Source organism: Propithecus coquereli, unplaced genomic scaffold, assembly GCF_000956105.1.
Source record: "Propithecus coquereli isolate 6110/MARCELLA unplaced genomic scaffold, Pcoq_1.0 Scaffold24, whole genome shotgun sequence".
NCBI lineage: Eukaryota > Metazoa > Chordata > Mammalia > Primates > Indriidae > Propithecus > Propithecus coquereli.
This window is the reverse complement of record NW_012147952.1, coordinates 2,373,858-2,386,183: the sequence shown is the minus strand read 5'-3', so window position 1 is coordinate 2,386,183 and position 12,326 is coordinate 2,373,858. Positions and strand designations below refer to the sequence as shown.

Here is a 12,326-nt window from a genome sequence, read left to right as displayed (position 1 = left end):
ATCAAATGTGTACAACCTCTTTACTCTTAAGAGAAATGACAGTTGAAACTACAATGTGAAATGACTATGTAGGTACCAGAAAGACAAAAATTAAAGAACTAAAAAGAATAGGCCGGGTGTGGTGGCTCACATCTGTAATCCTAGCACTCTGGGAGGCTGAGGTGGGCGGATCCCTTGAGCTCAGGAGTTAGAGACCAGCCTAAACAAAAGTGAGCTCCATTTCTACTAAAAATAGAAAAATCAGCAGGGTGTATAGGTGCGCACCTGTAGCCCCAGCTGCTGGGGAGGCTGAGGCAGGAGGATCACGAACCCAGGAGTTGGAGGTTGCAGTGAGTTATGATGATGCTACTGCACTCTACCCAGGGCGACAGAGCGAGATCTGTCTCAAAAAAAAAAAAAAAAAAAATTTCAATAGCTACCCACAGCTAGTGGTTACTGTATTGGGCAGCAAAGCTCTCTATCATCATCACTGATATATGTATGAGAAATTCCTCAAAGGGCTTGCTTTCTAACAGAACAGCTGATATTCTAAGAGGTTCTTTTTGTGTAAGATGTATTATTGGTTCCATATGTAGACAGGGCTTGCTGCCCAGATGGATGCAAGGGACCCATGGGATAACTTCTGCATTCACAGGTTGAAATACATTGTTCTAGAGTGAAGGGAAATTAAAACATAAACAGAGTAAGGAGAAAAATCAATTAGAAGTATGGAAACACACATAACCAGTTAAGCAGCATTAACGGATGAAAGGCTATGAATTTGGGGCCTCGGGGTATTTTGTGTGTGTCCTAAAGAGTGTGACTCCTCTTTTCATTCTGATGATTATTGTTTGGAGTCAGATCTTACATGCCTAGTACTTAGGGATCTTTTTGTTTAAGAAAGTAAAGTTTACTTTCTCTTTAGTGCTCTTTTAAAACCTGGAAAAAAAAATAGAGAATCTCAATGGCTTGCATTGGAACTCATCCAATGGTCCATTTTCTCATCAATAATTGTAGAATAGCTTCATTTAAAAATTAATGTCCTTATTTAGTGATTAAATACAAACAGATCTCCTTCAGGATATAAGAGAGCCACACGCCCCCCTCCTCTCCCTAGCTTTGTTTCTGTTGGAGGCGCTGCGTATCACAGCCATAGATAAAGGCTAAGGGCAGGGGTCACGGTGGTTTTCTTCTACCAGTGCACCCACTCAAACCGCAATCTAAGTTAAAACAATGTGCTTGTTTCTACTGCATGAAGATGAGTCTCTTAGTGACTTGAAGCCATCCCAAGCCTCTCCAGTTTAGAAGTTCTGGAGCTTCCACTGCCTGGTTCCATGAAGGGAAGAAACTTTAGATTTCCTGTTTATAAATAAATGCCAACTCCATATTATAGATCTAGCAAAAACTATATTTTGTGATTCTTAACCTGGATCTAGGATGGTTGTACCCCCAAAAGATACTGATGGCAAAAGGAGAAGCATTCCTTTCAGCACTAAAACAAATCCTGAGTTATTGAAAAAAAAATGAAATGCTAAATAACTACCTATCTATTATGAGCTACCTTCAAATAATATGCTTATTGTTTCATATTCTCAAACACTGATGTATTCCACAATCCCAAGAGCTCTTAGTATAACTATTTCAAGTTATTGCCCTAGATAGCATTAAAGCAATTTCACAGGTACTAAACCTTGACATTCTAAACAAATATGTTGTTCTTTAGGAGGAATGCCCTGTTCTGCTCCATCACTTAATGATCAATTATGTTCCACCAAGTAATTCATAAGACCTATTAGGTCATTCCAGGAGCAACACAGCTGCTAGCCTCTGCATGGCTTTGCTGGCACAGTTAATTAACCTGAACAATGCACGGACCATTTGCTGAATAGATACGTTTTTCTATTTAGCAGAGGGTGAACACCTGCCCACATCCAAGACTGTACATTAAGTTCTGACTTCATTTTTAAAAAAGAACAAAACAGTTGCTCTATCAAGCAATGAAGCACAGAGATTGGGAAATGACCCAACAATCACTTATAGAGACAGATGTTGCCATCCTCCTATTACAGTGACATTTACCTGAATGAGGTTGGCGGCTGGGTTTCTTCTTTTCTCAAAGTGTTTCTGGCGATGCTGTTCTTGTACTTTTAATGCAAAGCCTGAGCCAAGAATGCCCTGGAACAAAATACAAAAAATGGTACTTTAAAAAAATTTCAAAAGCATTGTTAAATAACACAAATATAAAAAAACCACTAAAATGAGTCTGAGAGAAGAAATACAGTATGTAATCTGTCCATGAACATGTTATTTATTAAAACAAACACGATTTATAGTACCATCAGCTAAGTTGTTGGGCAATATTGCCATGAGATACAACAACCTGTTTTTTTAGCAAATCAACTAGGCAGCCTCATTTATTATCTTTTGTGATATAGTAAGAGGCATTATAATTACAAATAAAAATCACAATAAATTTTTTCCGTGTGTGTGTGTGGCATTCTTTGTGACATTTCTTTATGCCTAAATTAGAGTGAATGGTCTTATCCAGTGATGGAATGTAGAAGACATGAATTCTGGCTTTGGACAGAACTGGGTTTTTCATTTGGGAGAGTTAAAGTCTCACTGTTGGCTGGGTGCAGTGGCTCACGCCTGTAATCCTAGCACTCTGGGAGGCTGAGGCAGGAGGATTGCTTGAGGTCAGGAGTTCGAGACCAGCCTGAGCAAGAGCGAGACCCTGGCTACACAAAAAATAGAAAAAATTCGCTGGGCGTGGTGGCATGCACCTGTAGTCCCAGCTACTTGGGAGCTAAGGCAGGAAGATCACTTAAGCCCAGGACTTTGAGGTTGCAGTGAGCTATGATGATGCCACTGCACTCTAGCTGAGGTGACAGAGTGAGACTCTGTCTCAAAAAAAAAAAAAAAGTCTCACTGTTGTGGACATGGGAGTACTTCTTGCACTTTGATGAAACTCTGAAATTATATGTTCACTATCCATGAAATGGAAAAGGGGAAGAGGGGAGAGTGTTTAAAATTCTGTCCCAGCTGTGGTTCTTCATGAGGCTATCATTCTACTCCTACCAAAGAAAGTAAAAGGGAGAGGGTGACAGTCATCCAGATGAGACAGACACTCAGTTTTGAAGATACAGAAGGTTTTCCCATTTTGCCTCTTTGTACAATAAAGACAAGAGCATGGGTCATTGCAGAGCACATTCCGATTTTTCTGTTTTAATTTCACACTTTTAGCATTCCTTAGCTTTTTGGTTTTGGGTCACCTACGTGGATTTTGGGGTTAGTAAGATTAGTATCCCCCCTTTGTTTATATTAGTTTTATGGCTAGTTTGCCTTCCTCTGCTTATCATCTTGATCTGCAAAAATTCTCTTTCTTTGATGTCCCCCTCTCTTTTTAGTTTGCTTTGGTCTAATATTTGTGAAACTGAGATACTTTGTCTCAGCCTTGGGTTGTCTTTCCGAGCTTACTAAATATACAGTCTCTGGGCTTCGACCTTAACTCTTGACTGTATCGGCATGGGACTTGGAGCTCTCCTGCTTTCAAGTCTACAGATTTTAATTGCTACCTATAAATTATTAGCTTTTTATTGAACTTTAAGGAGTTCAACCCTTAGGTTAGAGATGGACATTTTATAAGCCCTAAGTCAGTATTTGCCACAGGTAAGGTATGGTTGTTTTTCTTTTCTTTATATTTTTCAAGTAGATCAAAGATGGTGTAGGCTGCCTGGAGACGTGGTGGGCTTTTCATCTCTGGGAGGTGTTAAGTCTCAGCTGGATAACAACTTGGCTGAGATATTTTTGGGCTCTAGATAGCCTTTAACCCTCCTTTTTATCTTGAGATTCCACAATTCTGAGTACATCTGTGACAATAACCAGACAATAAGTAATGCAATCATGTTTAAAAGACACAATTATACAATAATAGTATTTGCTATTAATGAGAAATGATCTACTCCATTATTAGTTAAAATAAATGGCTGTACCATGAAATTAGAAATTACATCATGGGTTCTGTTTTCCATCTCTTTTCTTTAGTAATTGTCTCACACTAAGCTCTCTATCTCATATAGGTTGTAATTGCACAAACTAAGCTTTATAAAAACCTGGTCTTTATAGTCTGGTTTGTAGATTTAAATAAAATTTTCCTCCTTTTAGAGGTTCTGAAAATGGCTTTCCATTTCCAAACTCAGATCAATTCCAGTCATTTGTAGCTCCTAATTTTTTTCTGCTATTCAAGATCATTTAGAAAAAGTTGATTTATTTTTCTTTTAAAGTCATTTTTATGAAGAAAACATGTAAGAGAAGATGAAACATTCTAATTTCCAGCATGTATTTATAAAATGTGTTATAGGTACATACATTATGTGCATGTATTTGTATAATCCACTCATATAAAAGATAAGTCAGATTTCGTAGACATCGAATTAACAGCAATAGCTATCATTTTGAGCACGTATGTGAGTATGAGGTTCAGCAGTAAATCCCCTTTGGAAAATGAAGACAGGCTCTATACAGGCACAGATTTAACATCTGCCAAACAAACTAAAATGTGCTGAAAATCACATTGGTACTGCTTAGAAACATTTGTTAGTAGATGGCAAATGTTTGCTACATATCTCTTGCCTAGACTGTACATTACAGTAGTTATTAAACCAGGTCTGTTTCCTGTCTCATTATGGATCCATTCCAATTTTATTCCACCTCTCTCTTAGTACACAGCTCAGTGCACTGAAATAGAAGTCTGTTAAAATAAGGCCTACTATGATATATATATATATGATATATACTTATATCATATATACATATACATACAAACACAAATCATGGCTTATTCTTTGAACAGAAGTGTCATCCCTCCAGACAGTGACACCAATAGATGCAAATGCTTAGAAATTGAGTTTTATTTTAATTCATTTTCTAAGATAACAGGACTTTAATTTTTAGATTTAAGTTTTAGTACTATGCTGATAAGTGCTACATAACAACACAGTTTAACCTCACCATGATAGACCAGGAGTTTAAATGATGTCATTAGGGTGGGGACCCTAATCCAATACGACGGGTGTCCTTATAAGAAGAGGAAATTTGGACACAGATGATGTGAAGACACAGGAAGAAGATGGCCATCTACAAGTCACAGAGAGAGGCCTGGAGCACACCCTTCTATCATGGCTCTCAGAAGGAACTAACCTTGCCAACGCTCTGGTTTTGGACTTCTAGCCCCCAGAACTTGAGACAATAAGTTTCTGTTTTTTAAGCCATCCAGTCTGTGGTACCTTGTTCAGGCAACCCTAGCAAACTAATGCAGTCATGTATTTAGTACATGACAACGACAGAATTCAAACTGAGGTCCAGTGCCTCATACGTGGTCTTTCAGTTTCTTTTCTGTGGTTTTGAGTGGTCTGGGGGAGAACCAGCTGGTCAATCTGGAGTTGGGGACTGGCCATGGAAAGGACAAGAGTGTCCTCTGCACTCATTAACAGGCAGAGGAGCCCCCTGAGCTAAAAGCTCCTCCCTGCTCCCTTGGCTTCCTTTGGAGAGGTGCTCTGGGGTCTCTGCTCGGCAGGGGCTGTGCGCAGCCTCCCCTTGTGTCTGGAGCAAGACCAGAGCTATTTTCCTTAAGCATGACTGCAGCCACCACTTTGACACTCCTTTTCGTTGGCTCCCACCACTGTCACCCCAGGTGGAGTGAACAAAAGGGAGAACTTGGGGACGGGAGCAAATGTTAGCATTTGGATCAATTACCTTTAAAGAAACAAGATAAAATGATATGAAAGGTAAGCTTCATCCATGAAGGAGAAAATAATCAGAAGCTTGGGGGAAGAGAAACATGCTCTTTATTCTGATAAGACACAGAAACTGCTCATTAAGAAAAATCAATGATGATGAAACAAAGAATAAATCATCTAACACTTTTAAAACCCTTTAAGGTCATATGCTTTTCACTCAACTAGATCCGAAGAGGAAAATACTCTGCTTGTGCACATCCATCTTTTCAGTGGCACACATTATAAACCAAATTGGAAGATAGCTTTAAATCTTTACAAATGGTTTAAATGTGTTAGTTGCATATCGACTAAAAGGTGATGCCATCTGAATTATTATTTGGTCATAAAGACCTAGCTGCTATTATAGTCTCAGGTTTAGTGTTTCCAAGGGAAGATCATATTTTGTAAATTATCCAAGTAGATACATTTAGAAAAGTCAACATTATATCAGAAAAATCATATCTGTAAACATACAGATACGTTCTCAAGCATACCAATGTGTGAGTGCTCACACTAATCAACCTCTCAGACCTAATTTAAACTGCTTTATCGTTGCAGGAGATACTCACAGCAGGAAGTGCAAAGAACGAAATGCCAAGGAGTGCAAAGCCCGCAGAAAGCAATCTTCCCAGCCAAGTCAAAGGAGTTTTGTCTCCATAGCCAATAGTTGTCAATGTAATCTAAAAACAAAATAAATAGAACATGCAGCTTAAGTACTTGAGAGGCATGTTAGGACCTATGAACAGGAGGCAAAGCAACGTTTCCACTAAATCATTATTCAACAAGTCTTGTTGGCGCATTTTATTACTGAGCTTTAATTTTCCGTGACGCATAACAGAACTTCTCTGTGTTTAAGGAAGGGAATAACCTACATACTTGTTCCTCCCTTACAACACAGTTTTCCATCTTTTCCAAGTGTATTCAAAGAAAGGTTATTTAAGTAAGTGGATAACCATCAGTGATACAGAAATGATAGTACCGTGGATTTAGGATTGGATCAGTACATAGAGCAACAATTTATGCTAGTTAAGGCTGTCCCTTCATTAGCTTGGCAGGCATTTCCTGAAGGTCTGGTGTGTACAAGGCATGTGTTATGATTTGTAGTGGAACAAAAATGAGAGGTACATAGCGCTTGTCTTAAGATATTTACTGCCTGCTAAGGGAGACATGTCACACATAAATAATTAAAACACAAAATAGGGCGAGACAGGTTTTATGGTAGGGGCACAAATAACCTGCTATGGGAATTGAAGGAACAGATTGATCATTATAAGCTTGTGGGGTTGAGGAGGCTTTATTGGAAAGATGTCATCATACCTGGGCTTTGAAGGAGGGGTAACATTTTGAGAGGCAGAAATAATAAAGAGGGTGGTGTAGAGAGGGGAAACAGGTGACTAGGTGCACAGCCAGGACAACAAATAGGATAGATTCTACAAAGTATTAGTTGTTCCGACGGACCCAAGCATGGTGCATTTGAAAAGGATTGGTGGCTTTTCAATTTCTTTCATCAGCGTTTTATGGTTTTCAGTGTATAGTGCACATTTTTTAGTGTATATAGTACATATTTTTTTTAGCTATTGTAAATGGGATTGTTCTCTTGATTTCTTTTTCTGAAATCTTGTAGTGTGTAGAAGCACTATTAATTTTTGTGTGTGATTTTGTATCTTGCAACTTCACTGAATTAGTTTATTAGAGTGCTAGCCATATTTTTTGGTGGAATTTTTAGGATTTCCTATGTATTAAATATAAGATCATGTTGTCAGCAAACAGTGACGATTTCATTTCTTCCTTTCCTATTTGGATGCCTTTTATTTCTTTCTCTTGCCTAATTGCTCTGGCAAGGACTTGCAATACTATAGTGAATGGAAGCGGTGAAAGTGGGCATCCTTGTTTTGTTCTGGGTCTTAGAAGAAAGGAATTCGATTTTTCATTGTTGAGTATAATGTTAGCTGTGGGCTTATCACATACGGTCTTTGTTGTGTTGAGGTACATTCGTTCTATACCTAATTTGTTGAAAATTTTTGTCATGAAATGATGATAAAATTTGGTCAGATGCCTTTTCTGCATCTAATGAGATGATCTGAAATAAGGCAGGCACAGAAAGACAAAACCTGCATGTTCTTGCTTATATGTGGAATCTAAATTAATAGAACTCATAGAAGCAGTGAGTAGAATGGTGGTTACCAGAGGCTGGGGGTTGGGGGAATGGGAAGATGATGGTCAAAGGACACAAAGCCTCAGTTAGACAGGGGGAATAAGTTTTTTTTCTTTTTGAGATCTATTGCACAGAGTGGTGAATGTAGTTAGTGGTGAATGGTATTGTACATTGCAAAATCACTGAGTAAATTTTAAATGTTCTCAACACAAAAAATGACAAATATTTGAGGTGATAGATATGTTAATTAGCTTGATTTAATTATTCCCATTGTATTCATAAATCATAACATCACTTTGTGCCCCATAAATATATGCACCTATAATCTGTCCATTTACAATAAAAAAAGATAAGGATTAGCGGAAGAGCAGGTGAACTAGATATACTACAGCCAGGCCAGGGAATGTCTTTGAATGTCACGTCTCTCCCATGATCAAACAGTTCCAGGGGCTTCCCATGTTCCTTAGAGCAAAGTCGCAGCTGCTCTCCATGGCCTACGGGGTTCCGCGTGATTGGGCCTTGGCCTACTACTCAGACACGGTCTTCCGCCATACTAGATCTCATCCTGCTCCGCCACACCAACCTTGCTGTTCATCAGCACACTACGCTCTCTCTCGCCTCAGGCCCCTTTCTCTTATAGTGGTGGTTTGTAGGGAAGAGTAGAATGTCGTGAGCTCTGAGGGTGGCACCTTGAGTCCCTCCGAGGGTGTGCAAAGATGCTGCCCACCTTCTCTCTGCACGTCTGGGATGACCACATTTTACTGAGAGCAGGGGACTTGAATAGCCAGAAGCTGAACCTCTGGATTCAGCACCTTCTTTCACTTGGATTTCAGAGGAGCTTGGGAAGTTTCTTGGTTGAAAACCGTTGGGGCTTTCTGTTGCCAGGCAAGGCTTGGGAAGGATCTGGCAGTAGGGTGGCAGTTTTGTTTCCCTCCATGCCAGGGAGCGGTTTCCGTTATTTCTTGCCTGGAAAGTGCATCATTTCACTGTTGTGGATGGGAAGGGGATGGATGGGCTTCATGATAGAAACAGAAAGGTAGTACCATACATAAAATTATAAATTCTCTAAGGTACACTTACAATAAAAAGATGTGAGTCTTCTCCAGGACTTCAGACTGACCCATCTGTTTGATCTGGCTGCAGACTTTCTAAGGCAAAGACCAGCTTCATTTCCATCTGTAGATGAGCCCTGCATTATGATAATCATTGATTTTCTGGACTCTCAGGTCAAGCTGCCCTTGAAGTACTAGTGAGTGTCCTTGGAATGGTACAATCACATTATGTTTCTTTTCTTTTTGCTAGCACTTGGAAGGCCCTTCTAATGTTTATCAGCTGATCCTTTGTACATGAACTGAGCCGTGCTCTTGGTGCCTATTCTCCCATGCCTGTGCTAAACAATAAACCCATTTCTGCCTTCCAGAAAGCTCCTGAGTGTTTTCAGTGGCTGAACCCAGTAATGATTAGTTTCATTTAGGTTCAGAATCAGAGAAAGGGAGGTCCACATAGAACCCAAAGACACAAGCTCTCCAGGATACTCCGGGAGATCCTGGAACAACAGCTTGTTTCAGAGGACCTTGAAAGGCTGCTATATGATCTTCAGGGCCTTGGAGGAAATTGTACCTAGATGTCACAGTTGAATTGGGTTATGGGACAGTTAATTCATTTTCTGGAAAAACTCTTCACAGATCTCCAAGAACCCAGCAGCATCCTGATGGCATGGTATGGCAAGATGACTTATTCTATTGTATCTCGTCATCTCTGTATTGCAGCTGCTCCTACATTGAGTACCTTGGTGACTCCCAGTCCAAAGGGCAGGTGGTGATTATTAATTACAGTACACAGTTAATACAGTGACAGGGGATGAATGAACTTAAAGAGCCAGAGTTGACTTGGGAAAAAGTAGATGTAGCAATGGAGTACTGCTATAACGAAAAACAAATAAACAAATAATGAGCCTCCTTGGAAATAGCACTCTCTTTAGATGGGCAATCCAACATTAAATAAATAGTATAGCTCCTCCTTTGAAGATACCTTCATCACCTCGTGTTGTGTAATTCCTTGCCAGTTCTACACGTGCGCATGGCATTGGGTGCAAGGGTTGAGCCCAGTAGGTGATGGTGCTGGAATCAAATCCAGAGACTCTCTGTTCATCTGGGGTGAACCATGCAGATGCTTCATGACTGCATACAGGCTGGGTGGGTGGAGATGACAGGGATTGGGTGGGTTGAGGATGACAGAAAGAACTAAAGTGTGGTCGGTTAATGGGTTCTCTTTGTACTAATATATTTTTGATACTTCCTGAGTCAAGGCATTTAATTCTCTTCTAATATATACAGTGTTAAAAGTGAATCACAATACATCAGACTTTTACTCTGCATAGCAAATGTGTTTCAAAGGAATTAGTTGAACTATTAAGCAGTTGAATCAATGTAAAATAAATGTTCTAGAGAGCCCCGTTATTCTTTGTAGGCGAGATGATGTTTTGATATTATATATTAATGCATGAGAAGATACAGAGAAGTCTTCTTAATGGAACTTCTGTGATGGCTAGTTGGTTGCTTAGTCAGAAATTTGACTAAAGCAGATAGTCACAAAGATATATATATATATATATATATATGTGTGTGTGTGTGTGTGTGTGTGTGTGTGTGTGTTACATATTTTATTTTAACCTAAAACACATAAATGTATTAATACGTTCATTTCCCAATATTTCCAATGAAGGATGTATTCTACAATTGGGGTTTTACCTCATCTTTTTTGCATAAACCTCACCCATAATGCATCATTTATTTTTCTTAATTTTAGTGTTTTTTAAAAATTATTTTTTTTAGTGGACTTGACTTCTGTGGGAGCCATCTGAGTACAGAGTCCTAGATATTTAGGATTTTTTCCCCCATATAATTGTGTGTTCACCCCTGATTTTAAAATATATTTAGCATTTTAGTATATTTAGTATTTTGCATTTATTGAGCTTTTCTAAAGCATTCTATTTTCATAAAACCATCCATCTTTCTTTCTGTACCATATGTCATCAGTTTATGCAATAATATAAAATTAAACCTTGCCATTATAATTACAAATACAACTGGCATAAAAAGGTTTGGGAGTGAACACACTGACTCTTTGCAAGCATGCAAACAATGTTAAGAACAGAATTCTATGGATTCTAAAGAGCATTCGCTGTGCTGCAGGCCTCAGTTGGCATGTTTCATAGGAGTGGGGATTGTCAGTTAATCTGGCCAGCCAGTGAAGAGCCTCCACTCTATTCTAACACAAATACGATGTTTATGTGAACGGGCAAGTAAACGAAATAATATTTTGTGAACTTTGATATTCCTTACACATGTGTGAGCATTAATTTTTGCTTGTATATATGTGTGAGAGATGAGAAGAAGGAGAATAGAATACATGGGTATTTACAACACTGCATTGGGAATTCAGCTGCTCTGAAGGATTCATATGCGACTCCTGATGAAACTATGACCAGGTGGGCACGAGTTACTATTATACCACACATAACGAGAGACCCTTGCCTACGACATCATGGGAGGACATGAAGAGGGAGTCCTTTGAGGGAACAGGCCAAAACCTACCAAGGCATAAACAAATTGAAACCAACAGGCTATCCCTTAAAACTGATGCACCCCAAGCAAAACATAAAAAGAACAAAAAGAAAAAGAGAGTACTTAAATGAAGATGTGAATGGATTCATGAAACACCTAAGACAGAGCTCACAGATGGTTCACGATGGGGAAATTATAGCAACAGACATTCAGGAAGGAAGGGAAGAAATTGCAGTCGCTTTAAAGAAGGATAGTCGATGAGAAGGAAGATAATTAAAAAGATGAGCAGCAAAGAAAAATGCAATGGTACGTTTCTATTGCAGAACCTGGTCATGGAGTTGCGGATTGCCCAGCCACCCTTGAAAATCAAGATATGGGCACTGGAACGTGTTACTGATGTAGGTCCACAGAGCATGAAATAACCAAGTATAAGGCTAAAGTAGGTCCAGCTCTTGGTGAATTTCCTTTTGCAAAATGTTTTTGTTTGTGGGAAAATGGGAGACCTGTCTAGATCTTGTCCCAATAATCCCAAAGGACTCTATATTGATGGTGGTGGTTACAAACTTTGTGGCTCTGTGGAACATTTTAAGAAAGATTGCCCTGAAAGTTAGAATTCAGATGGAATGGTCACAGTTGGTTGCTGGCAAAGGGAATGAGTACAGAATATGAAGAAACTTTGGATACACCTAAACCACAGAAACCCAAAACGAAGATACTTAATATTGTTAATTTTTGATAATGACTAGTACTATTGTTAGTTACCATGTCATTTTTCTTTTCTTTTTTTTTTTTTCTTTTTCTTGAGACAGAGTCTCACTCTGTTGCCCGGGCTAGAGTGCCGTGGCATCA

General features: G+C 39.1%; 1 protein-coding gene and 1 pseudogene across 5 annotated transcripts in view; one reads left to right on the top strand and one right to left on the bottom strand.

Moving 5' to 3' along the window:
• Nucleotides 1–12,326, bottom strand: part of KCNQ5 (potassium channel, voltage gated KQT-like subfamily Q, member 5) — a 639,257-nt gene that overhangs the window by 87,909 nt on the left and 539,022 nt on the right. For all 5 annotated transcript variants that reach the window (XM_012646057.1, XM_012646059.1, XM_012646061.1 and 2 more), the window contains exons 6-7: nucleotides 6,326–6,436; nucleotides 2,059–2,154 (exon numbers count right to left, since the gene is read on the bottom strand). In XM_012646057.1, coding sequence (XP_012501511.1) covers nucleotides 2,059–2,154; nucleotides 6,326–6,436 — 207 coding nt within the window. The remainder of the gene's footprint in view (nucleotides 1–2,058; nucleotides 2,155–6,325; nucleotides 6,437–12,326) is intronic.
• On the top strand, nucleotides 11,394–12,213 carry LOC105811801 (annotated as a pseudogene).